This window comes from Mustela nivalis (genome assembly GCF_964662115.1).
Source record: "Mustela nivalis genome assembly, chromosome: 13".
Taxonomy (NCBI): domain Eukaryota; kingdom Metazoa; phylum Chordata; class Mammalia; order Carnivora; family Mustelidae; genus Mustela; species Mustela nivalis.
Window position 1 is genome coordinate 73,117,417 of NC_139032.1, and position 15,921 is coordinate 73,133,337.

The window sequence follows — 15,921 nt, forward strand, 5'->3', positions numbered from 1 at the left end:
GGCAGAAGGAGGTTGTGGCCTTAAACCTTGTTTCATCCTCACTTATACTTGTTCTGTTCTTTGTTTTGCTTTTGTTTCTTTCTTCCCCCCTTATTCTGACCACCCTCATGGGTGTGGACTGGTATCTCACTGTGGTTTGTGTTTGTAGTTCCCTAATGACTCATGACGTTGAACATTTTTTCAGGTGCTCGTTGGCAATTTGTAGATCTTTGGAAAAATATATACCAATTGTTTGCCCAATTTTTAATGTAAATGTTCTTTTAATATTTCATCACCAAACATGTTCAAATTACACACTAGTAGATAATCTCTCTCTCTGTCTCTGGTGGTAGTAATGAGGAAGGCCTTTTAATCAAGCATTTAATGAAGCTACTATGGAAATAGGTCAAAGCTCAAAGATCCCTTAGTAACCAGGTAGTTTTAAATTGACTGCAGTATTGCCTTGAAGCCAACATTCCGGAGACATTTGTTTGAGTAAGGGGAGCAAAGGAAATTACATTCTTAAGAACTTTTGAGTGTAAACCTAGACAAAAGGTTGGCTTGGAAAAGGTATTTTTTTAGATACGTAGGTTTGCCCAATATACTTCTTCCTCCATACACCAAGTTCTTTCACCCCTTGAGCTGGGGTTGGAATGTGAATCTATTTAAATGCATTTTTGTGTGGTTAATGTTGTCTGCCTTTTTTCCTTAGACTGTCTTTCTGGCCCTGACTTTCTCATTATACCACGTGTGCCTTAAGCAATGTACAGATAGCTGGACCTTAGGATTTACACTCGTCCTTGTGCGGGAGTCATGCTAATCCCTGTTTTGTTCCAACTTTAGTATATGTGCTGCCAAAGGGAGCAATATTGGATTTACTGGATACACATTGACTGACTGTTTTCTGACCAGGGGCTGGTCCCTACCATTTTATTTCTTGGGTTATTATAAAGCTGAGAAGGGTAGCTGTGATTTACTCCACCTATATGTTTCAGGATGGTTTATACTGATGACTAAGTAAAATTCCAACCGAATAGGGAGTCTGTTCTTGGACAGAATTGTTTGCTAGCCTGTGGCTTTTCTTTCCACTGTCGTATCAAGTACTCAATGTTTTTCTTCCTATCTTTGTAGCCGCTTCCTGAGAAGTTTGTGGTGAAAGGTGTTGTAGATCGTTTTTCAGAAGAATTTGTGGAGACCAGAAGAAAAGCTTTGGATAAATTCCTAAAAAGAATTACAGACCATCCCGTGCTTTCTTTCAATGAACACTTCAATGTTTTCCTTACTGCTAAGGTAAGAACAGAATTGTTCATATTCTTCCCCCAAATTAGGATTCTTTGGGCTTTCTCGGAAGCTACTTTGATCTCTCACAGACCACCTTCATGAATGGCCCACTACAATGGGTGTCACTGAATTGCTCTGTGTTTTGGTGTTCATTTGCATCAGCATGGTTTCCATGTGTAGCATTCAGGAGAAGCACCCCTTTGTAGCAGCAGGGGAAGACAGAGTATTCCCACTCACCAGAAGGAGGGGTAAGTGTTTCCTTAAACTCTTGACGCATTGAGACCACTCTGACCAACAGTGGGCCGAAGGAACAGAGCAAAAGAACATCTAGTGAGTGGTTTGGTAAGGATGTTCTTCCAGGAACCCTGTGAGAGCTGACTCGTAACCTCATTTTACAGATGAGGAAACTGAAGTTCAAGGAGTCGGTACATGTTCAAGGGGCATCACTAGGCTTTGAGGTTGGGTCTGTATGGCTTTGGAAGCCACACTTCCCCTCTGTATTAGACAGCCCCACCGCGACGAGCTCAGCTACTTGCCCATGGCCACGTTCCTATTGGGTGGGCATTTTCCAAGCATTTGCAGAGAAACGTTTGGGTCCCACACAGTTGCCAGGTTCTGTGTGTTCACACCCACGTTGGTCATTCCCTGGCTTCTCTGTGCACTCCGGGTTTGGCAGAACAGACAGGAAGTCAGAGGTGCTCTGCCCTAAGTGTCTGCAGAAATGGGATCTCAAGCCCAGACTCTCATGCCAGCTCCTTGTAGCCACGTCTGTTTACCTTCGTGAATCACATTCCTATCCTTGGGCCATGGGTGCTCTGTTCCGTGTTGGCAAGGGTGTTGAGGCTCGAGGACCTCCCAGTTTTCTTTTTTCAGAATGGCAAAATTGAGAAATATTTGCAGATACTATCAGCTGACGTTAAAGATTTTAGGGAGGGTATCGTTCTCCAGACAATGGAAACCACATGGCGAAGTCCTTTAGTATTTTTTTTTAAACCACCATTGACATTTTTTTAAAGCCCCACCAATGACCTTCCCATTCATCTCTTTTTTCCTAGAGGCCCATTCCCGCCCCCCAACAACATCAAACTCGTGTTCTGTTTCAAAATATTTCCTGGTGAGCAGATCCTCAGATACAGTTCTTAACGCAGAGTAAAATCCATCCGATTTTCCAGCGAGCCTCATGCATGGTTCAGGCTGTAGACCTGGTAGGCCCCAGGTCATTAGGAATCTATGTGGTGGGTAGAGAGGAAAAGTGTGTGTGTGTGTGTGGTGTGGTATTTATCTGTAGGCCATATAAATGATTAAAAAAAAAAATGTCCTTCAGTGTCTTAACCACAGTCCAACTTCCTGTGAGTGAGTGCTGGGGTGTTCGCTCTAACACAGAACAAATCCTAGCCTAGTTCAGTATTATTTGCTCAACTGAATGTACTAAATAACCCCATCTTTTTCTTTTTTCCTTTAGATTGTGGTAAAATACGTAAAAAATTTACCATTCTAACCATTTTAAGATATTCACAACTAATATTCAGTATATTCACAACTAATCTCCAGAACTTTCTCATCTTGTGAAACTGAAACGTGGTGCTCTCCTGTGCTCTGTGATTCCACTGGAGCTCCCCATCTCCCCCTCCCCGGGCTCCCCATCTTCTAACACCCCTTGAGTAACATGGTCCTGTTCTTAGGTGAGGCCTTGACATATTCTGCCACAGTGAAGGCAGAAGCATTCCTCCTTCTCACGATAACCTGATGTTATCACAAACCAGGAGTGTCTTTGGAAGAAGCCAGTAATGCTGGGAGAGGTGGGGGGACGCTCAGTACCGCCTGCATTCAGATCAGTGTTTTCATCTTTGGCAGAAAGTGTGCAGCAGTGAGAGAGGGATACCAAGTAACTCCATTCAGAGTATCGACTTGGTTAACGGGGAGGTTCTCTTGTCAGCCTCTACTTGAGAGCCTCTGCGGTCCAGTGAGCCCGTTTGGATCTAGCCGTGCTCCAGACAACACTGTGGAAGCAATGCCAGTAATGGCAAGGCTTTCGTTACCGTCTTGTGAAAGCCAGGTGTCTACAGGGACGTTTGCTTGTCTAGGGTACATGAAGCTAGAAGGGGAGATGGAATCTTTAGAACATTCTCTCAGGCCAGGTAGCCTGACTTTGAAAGGAAGAAGAGAAATGGAGGAGGGGAGCCTGAGGAAATTGCTGCTGTTGTGAAGCTGGGTGAGCCCTGGGTATGTATCACCACTGAAGGATTAGACGTTGAAGATACAGGCAGGAGAAGGAATGGTTGATGGGCAGGGGCCTTGCTTGTCAGCGAGGTGTAGCTAGGAAAGAGTGGAATCAAAAGTCAGCCTCGGGTGCCTAAGGAAGGAGGAAGTGAAATCAGGAGTGGTCTACCCTTCAGACACTTGTGGAGACCAGAGCCTGTGATTATGGCCCTCAGATGGGAGGGGGCTGCTAGTCATCTGGGTTAAGCGTGATTCCCTCTTCTCAACTCTATCCCTAAGCCAGACAAGGTGACCAGAAAGCAATGGCCTTGTGCCTCGTTCTCTTATCTGTCTGTAGATGTGCTCTGCTCGGACCAGGAATTCCTGTTCTGTGTGTGTTGAGGGTGGATATAAGGAGCAGACGCCCGATCTTCTGTAGAACCACTTTTGAAGGCCCCATTAAGGAGGTGATGTCGAACAACGTGAAGGTGCCGTAGCTTCCTCCTGGAGTTGGAGGACAGGAGGACATTCATTTGACCTGGCAGACTGATGCACATTTTAAATTTAGGTACAATGGATCATGTAGCTCAGCAGATTTCCCGAGCGTGCCCTGACCAAGATGTTCAGGATAAAGTGCTGTGTTGTTTTCAGCACCTCTCCCTGCGTTGGGCTTTCTTGCCTTGCGTTTTCTGTCACTGTTTCCTGCTTCCTGCCCTCTTCTCCCTCCTTCCTTTGTATGGTTTTGCTTGGGATATAAATAAATGAATGGAATGAACTTCAGCTCTAGAATTTTCCTCCTAAAGATAACTTAGGATATTTTGTATGAGAGTAAGGGACTTCTTCTTCTTCTTCTTTTTTTCTCTCCCAGTCAGAGGCTTTAAAGCATCATTTTAGATTTAGTGTTGAGTTTGCAGGAGAATGCACTCAGGTGAGTGAGCCAGATTAGAAAGGTAGGAGTCCGGCTCTGGAGAAAGGGTTCAGAGGTGTGCTTTTGGTGTTTCTGACAGCGAGGGGAGAGGATGGTGGTGTACATGGTTAGTCCTCTGACTCAGCTTCTGTTTTCGGAATCTACCACTTCCAAGAAGAAACCACCCAAAGCAGTTGGTTTGACCGAGTCCCGGCTGTGGGAGTGATGGAGCCCCTTGAGACTGTCTGTTCATGTGTCCTCCTTAGGACCTGAACGCCTACAAGAAGCAGGGAATGGCCCTGCTGACCAGAGTGGGCGAGTCTGTCAAGCATGTCACCGGAGGCTACAAGCTGAGGAGTCGACCTCTTGAGTTTGCAGCTATTGGCGACTACTTAGATACATTTGCGCTCAAACTGGGAACCATCGACCGGATAGCTCAGAGGATCATCAAAGAAGAAATAGGTGAGCCCTTTGTGCAGACACTGATCACGCCCAGGGAGCATGTGTGCAGAAATGGCATTCCCCTTGGCTCAGCAGAATCCAACCGCAGAAACACTGGCCTGACAGAATGAGGCCACGCTCACAAAACTAATACACGAGCACAAGGGGGGGAGGGGTTCATCGTGACCAGAGGATAATTTTATGCTCCCTCCTTCGCCCTGCTCGCCAGCCTTGTGTTTGCTTTCCGCATGGCATACAGCTGCTTCTCAGCCCTGAAGCATTTCCCTTCTCTCTCTCTCAACTTTAGCTTTCAAAGTGAATACATTGAGTCAACTTCCCATCATTCATAGGAATAATAATTAAAAAAAAACAAACTTTGGTACCTTTTCTGGCAGAAAGATGGTTTAAAAGTGTAGAGACCCGTGTCTGCCAAAGTGGTGGTTCTTTTGAGACTTCAACTTGCAGTTGACTCACCTGCCCCACCCCTGCTTCATTTCAGACCCACTCTTCCTGACCTGGGGAGTTATGAGACCTTTCTAGAACCTTCTGGATTGTTGCCACCACTCCCTCCCCACCCCTCTTGTGGTCACCTGCTTTTCTGTATCCCAGAACAGTAGGGCCTTTCGTCTTCTTACACACATGTAGGCCAGAGAAACTGGAACAATGTCAGTGATCCTGCTGGCACAAGACGTGAAACACACCCAGAGGGATTCTCCCGTAGTTGCCATCCATTGGTCAGTTACTAAAAAATGGCAACAGCGTATTTTTTGTAATGGCAAGAATCCTGGTGATGGGATGCCTGGGTGACTCAGTTGGCTAAGCATCTATTTTCAGCTCTTATCATGATCCCAGAGTCTTGGGATTGGGTCTCATATCGGGCTCCTTGCTCTGCGGGGAGCCTGCTTCTGCCTCTGCCTGCCACTCCCCCTGTGTGCTCTCTCCCTGTCTCTCTTTCTTGACAAATAAATAAAATCTTAAAAAAAAAAAAAAAAAGAAAAAGAAATCTTGGTGACAAATGTGGGCTAGATTTTTTTTGGAGGGGAAATAAATCAACATTTGCCCTGGTTTCCTGTGCTGTATGAGTAGGTGAGTGGGTATTTTTGAAGATATGCAGTGAATATAGCTCCTCCCACTTCCCCCAGAAGGCACTGTGGTCCCCATTATCCAAAAGCATGGCATTCCCATTATGGGGTGAAGTCAGGTGATGTTTCATAACATCAGAAACCAGAAAGTGCTGGGTTTATAGAGATTAAAAAAAAATTATAAACAATGTTGTGTTTAAAAGAGAGCATGCTTTGGTGAGTGACTGACCAAGGAAATAACATCTTGCTCTAGAGAGCTCTTGGCTACAGTTCTTACTGAGTCAGTAATACCAGGGATTGTCTTAATTACCCACCAAGTCTTAATTAGTTTCTCTTCTCCTTTTATAGAGTACCTTGTAGAGCTGCGAGAATATGGGCCTGTGTACTCCACGTGGAGTGCATTAGAGGGGGAGCTGGCCGAGCCCCTGGAGGGGGTGTCAGCTTGCATCGGCAACTGCTCCACAGCCTTGGAGGAGCTGACAGACGACATGACAGAAGACTTCCTACCTGTGCTCAGGGAATATATTTTATACTCTGACTCTATGAAGGTAAGCTGGCTCACTTCTTGTGCACTTAGGTACGTTCCTTGTTTTAGTCACTTCCAGAAAAAAATTTATTGTTGCCTATTGGCACGTGCTACAGGTTTCCTTCTTCCACGGTGGGAAGGATCATACATGTGGACTCACCTCATAGGCATATAAATAGAGCACACGGTGAACCAAGTATGAGAAATAATTGAAGAAAAATAGTGTGGAGGAAACTCTTAATGTTCGCTAAGAGTACATGGAGGTAAAACATCTACTAAACAAGACCAGGATACTGTGAAAAAAGAACATTTGGATAATTAGAGCTCTTGGAAGTTAAAATCTGATTGGCTGAGATGAAATTGAAGAGAAAAGTTGGAAGATGAGGTTGAGGAAATCTTGGAAAGTGAAAAAAGGAAACCAAATAGTTGGAAAGTAGAACAGAAATGCAAACATACTGAAAATGTGAAAGACTGGTAAGAGATATGGAGGATTACTCTTGAAGGCTCAGCATCTGTCTGACAACAGTTCCTGAGAGAAGAAAAAAGACTGACGGAAGAACTTATGAAAGAGATAATACAAAAAAAATCTTCCAGAGCTGAAGGATGTGGGTTTTCAGTTAAAAAGACATGCTGGGCTTCTGGGTGGCTCATTTGGTTAAGTGACTGCCTTCGGCTCAGGTCACAATCCTGGAGTCCCGGGATCAAGTCCTGCATTGGGCTCCCTGCTCAGCAGGAAGTCTGCTTCTCCCTCTGACCCTCCCCCTTCTCATGCTCTTTCTCTGTTTCTCATTCTCTCTCTTTCAAATAAATAAATAAAATCCTTTAAAAAATAAAATGAAAAGACATGTTGATTGCCCGGCAAAAGTAATGAAGAGAGCCAATCCACCGCGTATCACTGTATAATTTTAGAATGAAAGTTATACGATTTTAAAAGCTTTTAAAGAAAGAGGGAGATGGAGGAGATGTACAGTGGAATAAGAATCAGGATGGCTTTGATCTAGCAGCAATGGACAAGAAAAGATAGGCACTGTGAGGACAAATGATTTCCAACCCCACATTCTAAATGCAGAGTAAGGATGGTATCAGATGCTTTAATGCCTGCACTAGAAACCACCCGAGCCTGCCCTTAGACCTGTTTGAGAGGACAGCTTCAGGGACTCTTAACAGTGTGACACCCGTGAGAGAAAAGTGTCAGGCTTCCTGACCAACAGAAAAGATTATGTTGCACTGTGTTGAACATCCCAAGTAGCCCCTCTTCCTGTTTCCCAAAGGAGACCTCTGATTTATTGTTCTATTTTGGGAGCAGATCTAAGGCACTCCTTTTAGAAGGATCGGGGTAAGGATTGACAAGAATTTCTTGAGAGAAACTCATCAGAGAACTTTGGGTTATAAAAATGGAAAACCAGAAAAATCATGGCAATCTGAAAATACTCTACACCTTAAGGAGTAAAAAGTAATGAATCAACTAGTTCATTAGTTCATTAGTTTTTTTTAAAAAAAAACCTTATGGAAAATTTCAAACATACAATAGAAGCAGAGAGAATAATATGACCAATTCCCATATACCCATTACCTGTGTTCCATTTTGTTTCACCGGGTATGAACCTTTTAAGGCTCTTGATACATGTTAAGTTGTGGACAATGGAAAATTTTCCTGCTAGAATGAACCATTGTCTCATGTGTACTCTATAGAGCTGAAAATAAAATACTTTCAAAGACAGGCTTGGGTCTGGATCTCACAATGGTCTGGGCAATGGTATGAATTTCCTTATCTGTAAGGTAGAAATGATGGTAGTTATGGTGATGATAAGGATAAAACTCACAGGTGACATCATTAGCCTAAGGCAGTTTTATTGGTAATTATTGGAACTGAAGCTGAAAACCACAACTCCTGATTGTCACAAATTTCCTACTTATTTTCCTCTATTGCATTGGGTTTATTTGTTTTGTTTTGCTTTTTAATGAGACCCACACGTGGCATATTTAATTCTGTGGCTGAAACAAGTGTAGAAAGGCATTCTGGGGTTAGGGGTGGGTGGAAGGTGAGGGGAGTCAAAAGGTATGAACTTCCGGCTATCAGTAATAAGTAAGTCATGGGATGCCGTGCACAGCATGGTGACTATAGTTAATACTGCATTATATATTCTAAAGTTGCTGGGAGAGTAGATCTTAAAGTTCTTATCAAAGAAAAATTTATAGCCATGTGTGGTGATGATGTTAACTAGTCTTATGGTGATCATTTCACAAGATATATATGAATCTTTATTTTGTATACCTGAAGCTAATATAATGTTGTCTGTCAATTGCATCTCCAAAAAAGGCATCCTAACTTGCTTAAAATGTGCCAGAATATTTTGGTTTACTTATAAAGTTTTAATAGTATCTATTTTTGTGAACAAAAATAAAATTTTACAATTCCTGGGGTGTCTTTGAATTGATCTCTTGTATAGACACAGACTTCATTCAAAATGCTCTCTTAACCTTGCCAGACTGAAAATCTGATGCATACACAGTCCTGGGATATTACAATACAATTACTTTGTTCTTACATGTGGCAGGTATGTTAGTACTTAATACATATTTGTACTTGAAGCAGGATTTTAAACTGTCATTTAGCTAATTGTCATTTAGCTAACTGGCATCTTTACTAAAATATTATTCTATAGTGAGGCATAAGTGTATGTGAGTAACTGAAGTTCTACATCAGAGAAACGCTTGTTTGTTTATTCTCTTTCTTTACCCCTTTGTGAGGCGTATGTATTGAGTTTCTTGTTCCCTAAGCCTGAATAAACATTAATCAGGTTAATCAGGCTGGGAGAATGGGAGTGTATACAGTATCTTCTGGGAAGGGCATAGGAAGGAGGAAGTGTTGACTGGCGATCTCTGAAACCCTAGCTCTGCCCCATTGGTGTGCAGGGCTGAGCATGATTAGAAAGGAACAAGGTCTGCCCACTCCTATTCTTTCCAAAGGGAAAGTGTCTTTGCAGAGTGGTCTGGGTAAGACAGGAGTGACTTGATGACAAAGCCAGGACCGCCTGGGTTCATGATCTCAAGTATTTTCTCCATGCAAGTCTAGACTGACGTTCAGCTATTTCAAATCCCTAATGATGGTTGAGGTCTATGTGGCCAGGTCTAAAGACACTGGCCACACAGGGGTCTTAAGTGGTTCCCCTGCCTTTGTCTTGTGATATTGCTGCTCTGTAAGAATTCTTAGCTGAATTGTATTCCTCTGAGAGAGTCGTACAGTTCCATTTCCAAAATACCTTTCTATTTTGGGGGATAGGTGGGATTGACTTTGCTCTTCAGTATGAAAACGAAATATAAGGTAGAAAGCTTGCTGAAGGCCTGCCTGTGACGTGTTCAGTATCAACTATGGCATGGTCTTCCTAACTGAGCAAGTCCTTCTGGTTTTGTTTTGGTGGGGAGGGTTTGATGTGGTGACGTTTTATCAGTCTACTCCATTATGATGGCCTTGAGTGGACCAAAGTGAGTATTCATCCTCATTGTTTGAAACGAGAGGCCTGCGCCTTAGGAATTTGAAGTAGTTGTGGGTCAGCGGAGCCCTGTATGGAGAAAATGCTGGAGATCATCGAAGCCATCTCTGAGTTTGAAAAGGTCTCGCCAGTGACTTCATCTCCTAGATCTAGATCATCATGTCTGTCTTGTTCATTGCATAGATGAAGAAATAGAGCCCCATCAATAAATCTTTTCTCTGTTGGCCGTAGTTCGAATGAGTGGCACCTTGTACCTGTGTCTTTACTCTTGGCTAAAGAGCAAACCGGATCAGTGCCTGTTTTTCGAGGCGGAGTCTCAGATTGTCTCCCTTTAAATGCACTTGTGGCCGGGTACACTCTGTTCGCTTTGGAGGCAGAAAGAAAGCACAGAAAAAGCAGGGTGTTATCGGGCCATGTGGGACACAGGGACCGTGTTTGGTGAACAAATGAGGACAGCTTGTACTAGAAAGATGACCGAGGTCGTGTATTTCAAAGATGCCAGGGAGAGAGGGTGAACAGTGTGTGACAGAGAGAGGTACCAAAGTTACCCTCGGGCCCAGAACTCAAGTTAAACACCCTGAAGACATGTACATGTGAGCCCTTATATGGGATTTCACTTTCTACAGACTATGTGTGGGGAAGAAATAATTAAGATAGTGATGGGCTGGGAGAGAACATCTTAGAATCCTTACAGATTTCAGGGAATGCCTTTTGGGTACTGACATCATTATGACCAGGACACCAGTAGGAGAAGCTGTAAGAAGGTTAGAGTAGGACCACCTTATTTCCAACACTGCTTTATTCATAGAAGGTGGTTAGCAAATATTTAGTTGAATTTGACATGTGGCCAATTTGAAACATTAACAGAAATATAACTACTGGATGTCCCATATCTTGTAATTTTTCAAGAGATGGGTTTACTTATGAGTCTAGGAGCATGCTTATCTCAGAGGTTTTGCTGAATGACAAGGCTGGGTTGAGTCAAAAGAGGGTGGTAAGGAGAAGCCACACAGAGGAGGTGGCTTGGAGACTTGAAAAACATATAGGCGTTATCTGTGCAAGGATCAGAGCAAGGCATAGGGAAGCGCCAGTGCCAAGGTTCTAAAGCAGAAATGAGCTTGGTGTCTTTGCAGATCAAGAAAGGTGCCTTTGGATTCACAGACCTGTACCTATGGGGCTAAAATACATTATATGTTAATAAAAAATTAAAAAGTAAAGAAAGGTGCCTGTGTGAGTGGAGTTCAGCAAGCAAGGGAGCAAACTGGAAGAGGCGAGCTCAGAGAGATAGGTCAGGGCATGGACACAGCATAGTAGTAGCGTCTTAAAGGCCATGGTTGGTATGAGTCTGGGTTTTAGTCTTCGGAACACAAAAGGGAAGACATTCAGGTTTATGTAGGGGAATGACAAGATACGGTTTTCACTTTAAGAAGACGGCTGGTGCCACAGCCAGGTGGAGAACGGGTCGCAGGGCTCGGGAGTGGAGGCAGGGAGACTTTAGGGAGACCGTCCCAGGGAGCCACGTGGCAGATAGCGGTGTGGTAGAGCTTGGGCTGCAGTGGTGGATTAGGGTAGATTTTGGATGAAGGGCCCATCAGACTTGCTACCATTTTAATGGGAAGTCAGAAGAGGAGGGATCGGTGACGGCTCCTGGGTTTCTGGCTTCAGTGACTGCCTGGACAGTGCTTTCATTAGGATGGGGAAGTTCGGGGAAGAGCAGATTGGGCAGTTGGGATTCAGTTTTTCTGGCCGTACTGAGTTCAAAAATGCCTGCTGGTCATTAAAGTAGAGCTGCCATGGCAGCTGGTTATGAGTTTAGTTCCGAGGGGGAACAGAAATTTGGGAGTTGTTTGCATATAGATGGCGTTTAACTCCGTGGGAGGGGAGTGGACCGTCTAGTGAGAGGAGATCCGGGTAACCAGCCTGGCTCAGGGGCATGACCATATCGAGTGGCCTACGACCTAACTAGGAGGAGGAACAAGCGGAAGAGGAAACTCAGAAGGACTGGTAGTGTAGCAGGAGGAAGAAAGTAGAGGAAGCCAAGAGAAATGTTTTTAAAAGGAACATGGTCCACAGTGACTGTTGTATTTAATAATGCGGAGGTCATTGGTGATTGTGGTTAGAGGTGTGAGATGTGGATGCAGAAGTCTGGTTTTAAAGACTTTGTTTCAAAACAGACAAACAAACAAACAAAACAACAACGTAGTTTCTCTTTGAGTTGGAGATACTTTGAACAGTGTTCCCAGATAGCTTTTTCCAGATGTCAATTATTTGCCACTTTTTTCCCAGCCTGCCCACCTTTCCCCCGTGAGCCACACGGTGGAGCTAAGGAGTCGAATGACTAAGCTTCAGGTTGGCCACGTCTAGTTTCTTTGGAAACAAAAACAGATTTTATTTCTTCTTTCTTTTTTTTAAAGATAGATTTATTTATTTATTTATTTATTTATTTATTTATTTATTTATTTATTTATTTGAGAGAGAGTGAACATGGGGTGGAGGGTAGAGGAACAGAGGGAGAGGGAGAAGCAAACTCCCCACAGAGCAGGGAGCCCGACTCAGGGCTCAGTCCTAGGACCCTGAGATCAAGACCTGAGCCGAAGGCAGATGCTTAACCTACAGAGCCAGCCAGGAGCCCCCGAATCAGAAATTTTCTGGAAGATTGAGTCGGGGGGAGGAAAAAAAGGTCTTCTTTTCTAAACAAAAGTACTTAATAGATTGAGGACATAATTTCTGGAAAAATGAAGAAGCAGGATATAGACATGTACATGATCTCAAATGTTTTGTAAAAAAGTTAGACAAATATATAAAAATTAGCAGTCTGAGATTCTCGTGGTGGCAGACTAGATATATAAACTTTTTCATGAAACGCACCAAGATGACACTAGAGTGGTTTGTTTGGTCATTTGTTTGAAGTCTACGCCTGCAAAGATAAAGAGCAGGAGGAGAAGAAATAGTGGCAGTACAGTGGGGACTGGAAAGCAAACCAAGAGGTGATAAGCAACGTAGGTGACTCAAAAAACTGCCTTTGAGGCTGACTCTGGGGGAAAGAACTCAGAGACCACCTGGTTTACACTGTGGGACCCTTCAGAAATGTGGAGAATTGGCAGCACCTCTGGGATGGGGTCGAGAGAGAGCTGAAGAGGAAGATGAGTCAGGAATCTACTTACGAAGAAGTTAGAGCTTCCAGTTCTGACTTCCCTCCTCACACAGAGGCCACTGTCCCTTCTGTCCTCTGGCAGAACTAGAGGCGTATTCTCTGGAGGGGTAAAACAGAAGGTTTCTGGACAGAGGGACTCTAGGCACAGTTGAGGCAGGGGGCTAAAATCCTAAAGTCAGGATGCTAAGTAAAAGATGACCAAATGCGGAGACTCCAGTCATCTTTCTCTGCTCGGCTCTCAGCCTTATATCTTCTCTGTAAGGGTCAGAAGAGCCTTTTCTATAAGCATCTAAACAGGCCAAGAGAAGAGACTTGAAGATACTGATAATGGGGAAAGGATCCTCAATGAAAGGACCAACAGGATCCCTGTAGAGAATTGTCAACAAGCCCTCGATGTATGGAGAGCTTTCAATCAGTTTTTTTACTGTTTCCTTGGATGAGTGGGCAGACAAGGTCTCTGAATATTTATGAGAAGATTTTAATATGAATATTAAGTTAAAAAAAAAAAGAAAAACATATACTCAGTGAAACATCCTTAAGGGAGAAGAAAATCTCCAGGAAAAAAAAATCACTAATATCTTCAGAAAGAGATGTCACAACCATAAAAGAAGACTTTTTTTGGTATCTAGAGAACTAAGAGATCATGGCAATTAAAACCATGATAGAAATGAAAAAAAATTAAAAGAGAAGAAAAAGATAAGGGAATCACTTGTAAAGTGAGACAAAAAGATAGAGAAGTTGAGAGAAAAAAAATATGAAAATGAGAGGATCAGATCTCAGTATCCAACATCTAAATAACAGACTGCCGGGAAGGGGAGACACAGAAATGGGAAACATCAAAGAAGTCTACTCAAGAGAAAAAAGTAGAAGACATAAGGTGTACTGGTTGTGCCTGGAAGATGAGATTTCACCTTTTATGTTTTTCTTTATTTTCCAGATTTTCTGTGATAAGTATCTTTTCGAACTAGAGGGAAATGTGTGGTTTTAATATTACCCACATCGCCCTAAAACATTTAACTCATAGGTGGTCCATTTTCAGTAGAACGAAGGTGGAAAAAGCTCATGTCAAAAGGGACAATCTGAGTTCAATCATTTAATCAGAAATTATGTCATCAAGACCAAGGGAGATACTGGCGTAGGGGGCCACTCCCAAACCAGCCACAGTGCTATGTTGGGTATTTGATTTTTATTCCCATCTGAGCATCTTTGTTACTGAACACTCAGAATTCTCCATGAATCCCCCTTGGGATAAGCCCCTGGCATATCAGAAGAGGAACCATTCTGTTCTACAGTCTTCTACGCATGGATGAGCTGTTCCTGCTCCTCTCATCTACTTCTTCAAGCCTGTATCATATTGTCTCTCTTACAAAAAAGATTTGACTCTTAAAAACCTTCCAGACTCAAGATGGCTTTTTGGTAGCTGCTGACCTTTCGCACTGGGGGCTATCTTGGCAGCTACCTCTTCCTCATCCTGTAAGTTTGTGAGCATATAGTCTCACTGGTGGAAGACGTGAGCATGAGCTCCGGGGCTGGAGAGGGAATGTTGAGGCTTCCAGTTGATTCTGACTATTGTGGTATTTTCTTGGAAGAAAGCCAGTACAGAGATTGAAAGCCAAACTACAGAACACGTATTTGTGATTTAACTTCCACATGCTGGTGTCATTGTAGTTCAGTGGTTATTATTAGCTTGTTATTAACAGTTTGGATGACCAGTATTATGTTTCCATTGTTTAACATTTTATTATGGAAACATCCAAAAGTAGAGTGGAGGTATCACAGCCCCCCATGCACCCATCAGCTGGCTCCAGCAGTTACCCACTCAGGGTCCACCCTGCTCTAGCTCTGCTCCCACCTGCTTCCAACCCCCACGCCCTGGGTTATTTTAAAGCAAATCTCAGGCATCAGATCACTTCATACAAAAATATTTAGTACATAGCTCTAAAGTACAAGTGCTGTTTAAAACAAAGAAGAACCACATTATTATTGCACCTAAAATATCCAGTTACCATCCCTGTCCCCAGTTGTCTCAGATACTGTTTTTATAGGTATTTTTTGAAATCGTGACCCATATAAATCCATACTTCACTTGATATGTTTCTTAAGTATTTTAAAAAATCCCTCCCCATCTCTGCAATTTATTTGTTAAGGAAATGGGGTCATTCTTCCTCTCTACATTTAAAAAAAAAAAAAAGCACAGCATATGAGAAAAATATATTTCATGTCTAATTAAAATCATCTTCTCATCGAGACCCTTCCTGGCTGCTTTAGGTACAATTCCGCTCCCCCCAAACCCTTGGCCCTTTATATCCTCTCGTCCTGTTTTCTTTCTCCTTTTCCACTCAGCGTCCCTCACAGCTATATTCCCCATACATTAATATATTTTCCTTTGCGATATCTGCCTCCTTTCTAGAATGTAAGCTCCATGAAAGCAAGTGTTATGTGCGTTCTGTTCTCTGTTGGATCCCTGGCACCGGGGTTCTGAACGGAGGCACATAAAGGCAGGGCAGAGACAGGGGGAGGCTGGCTTGACGGGGAAGTGGCAGAGGGTCGCAAAGGAGCAAGGAAAGTATCTCCCCACGCTTTGCCTTTTGATTTACATTCTTGTGCTCGTTTTGGCAGCACATATGCACTCTCCACCAGCATCAGAGACCCTACAAGGTTTTGGGAGCCGCTCAGGAGATGGCTAGCTTTTGCTTGTCACGCGGGGGTGGAGGGACCTCTCTGTAGCTGCTGACCGGGTCCCTTTGTTGTCTCAAGCTCAGGCCCCGTCAACCATAGGCTGGTTTGACCCGTTTTATTGACAGAACCTGTGTTGTTTGGGGCTACAAGGCTGGTCCATTCAGATCATCACCTGCTGT

General features: G+C 43.4%; 1 protein-coding gene across 2 annotated transcripts in view; it reads left to right on the plus strand.

Moving 5' to 3' along the window:
* The window catches only part of SNX30 (sorting nexin family member 30), a 107,029-nt gene that overhangs the window by 68,081 nt on the left and 23,027 nt on the right, over positions 1-15,921 (plus strand). For both annotated transcript variants that reach the window (XM_082696946.1, XM_082696947.1), the window contains exons 4-6: positions 1,111-1,269; positions 4,633-4,828; positions 6,238-6,437. In XM_082696946.1, coding sequence (XP_082553072.1) covers positions 1,111-1,269; positions 4,633-4,828; positions 6,238-6,437 — 555 coding nt within the window. The remainder of the gene's footprint in view (positions 1-1,110; positions 1,270-4,632; positions 4,829-6,237; positions 6,438-15,921) is intronic.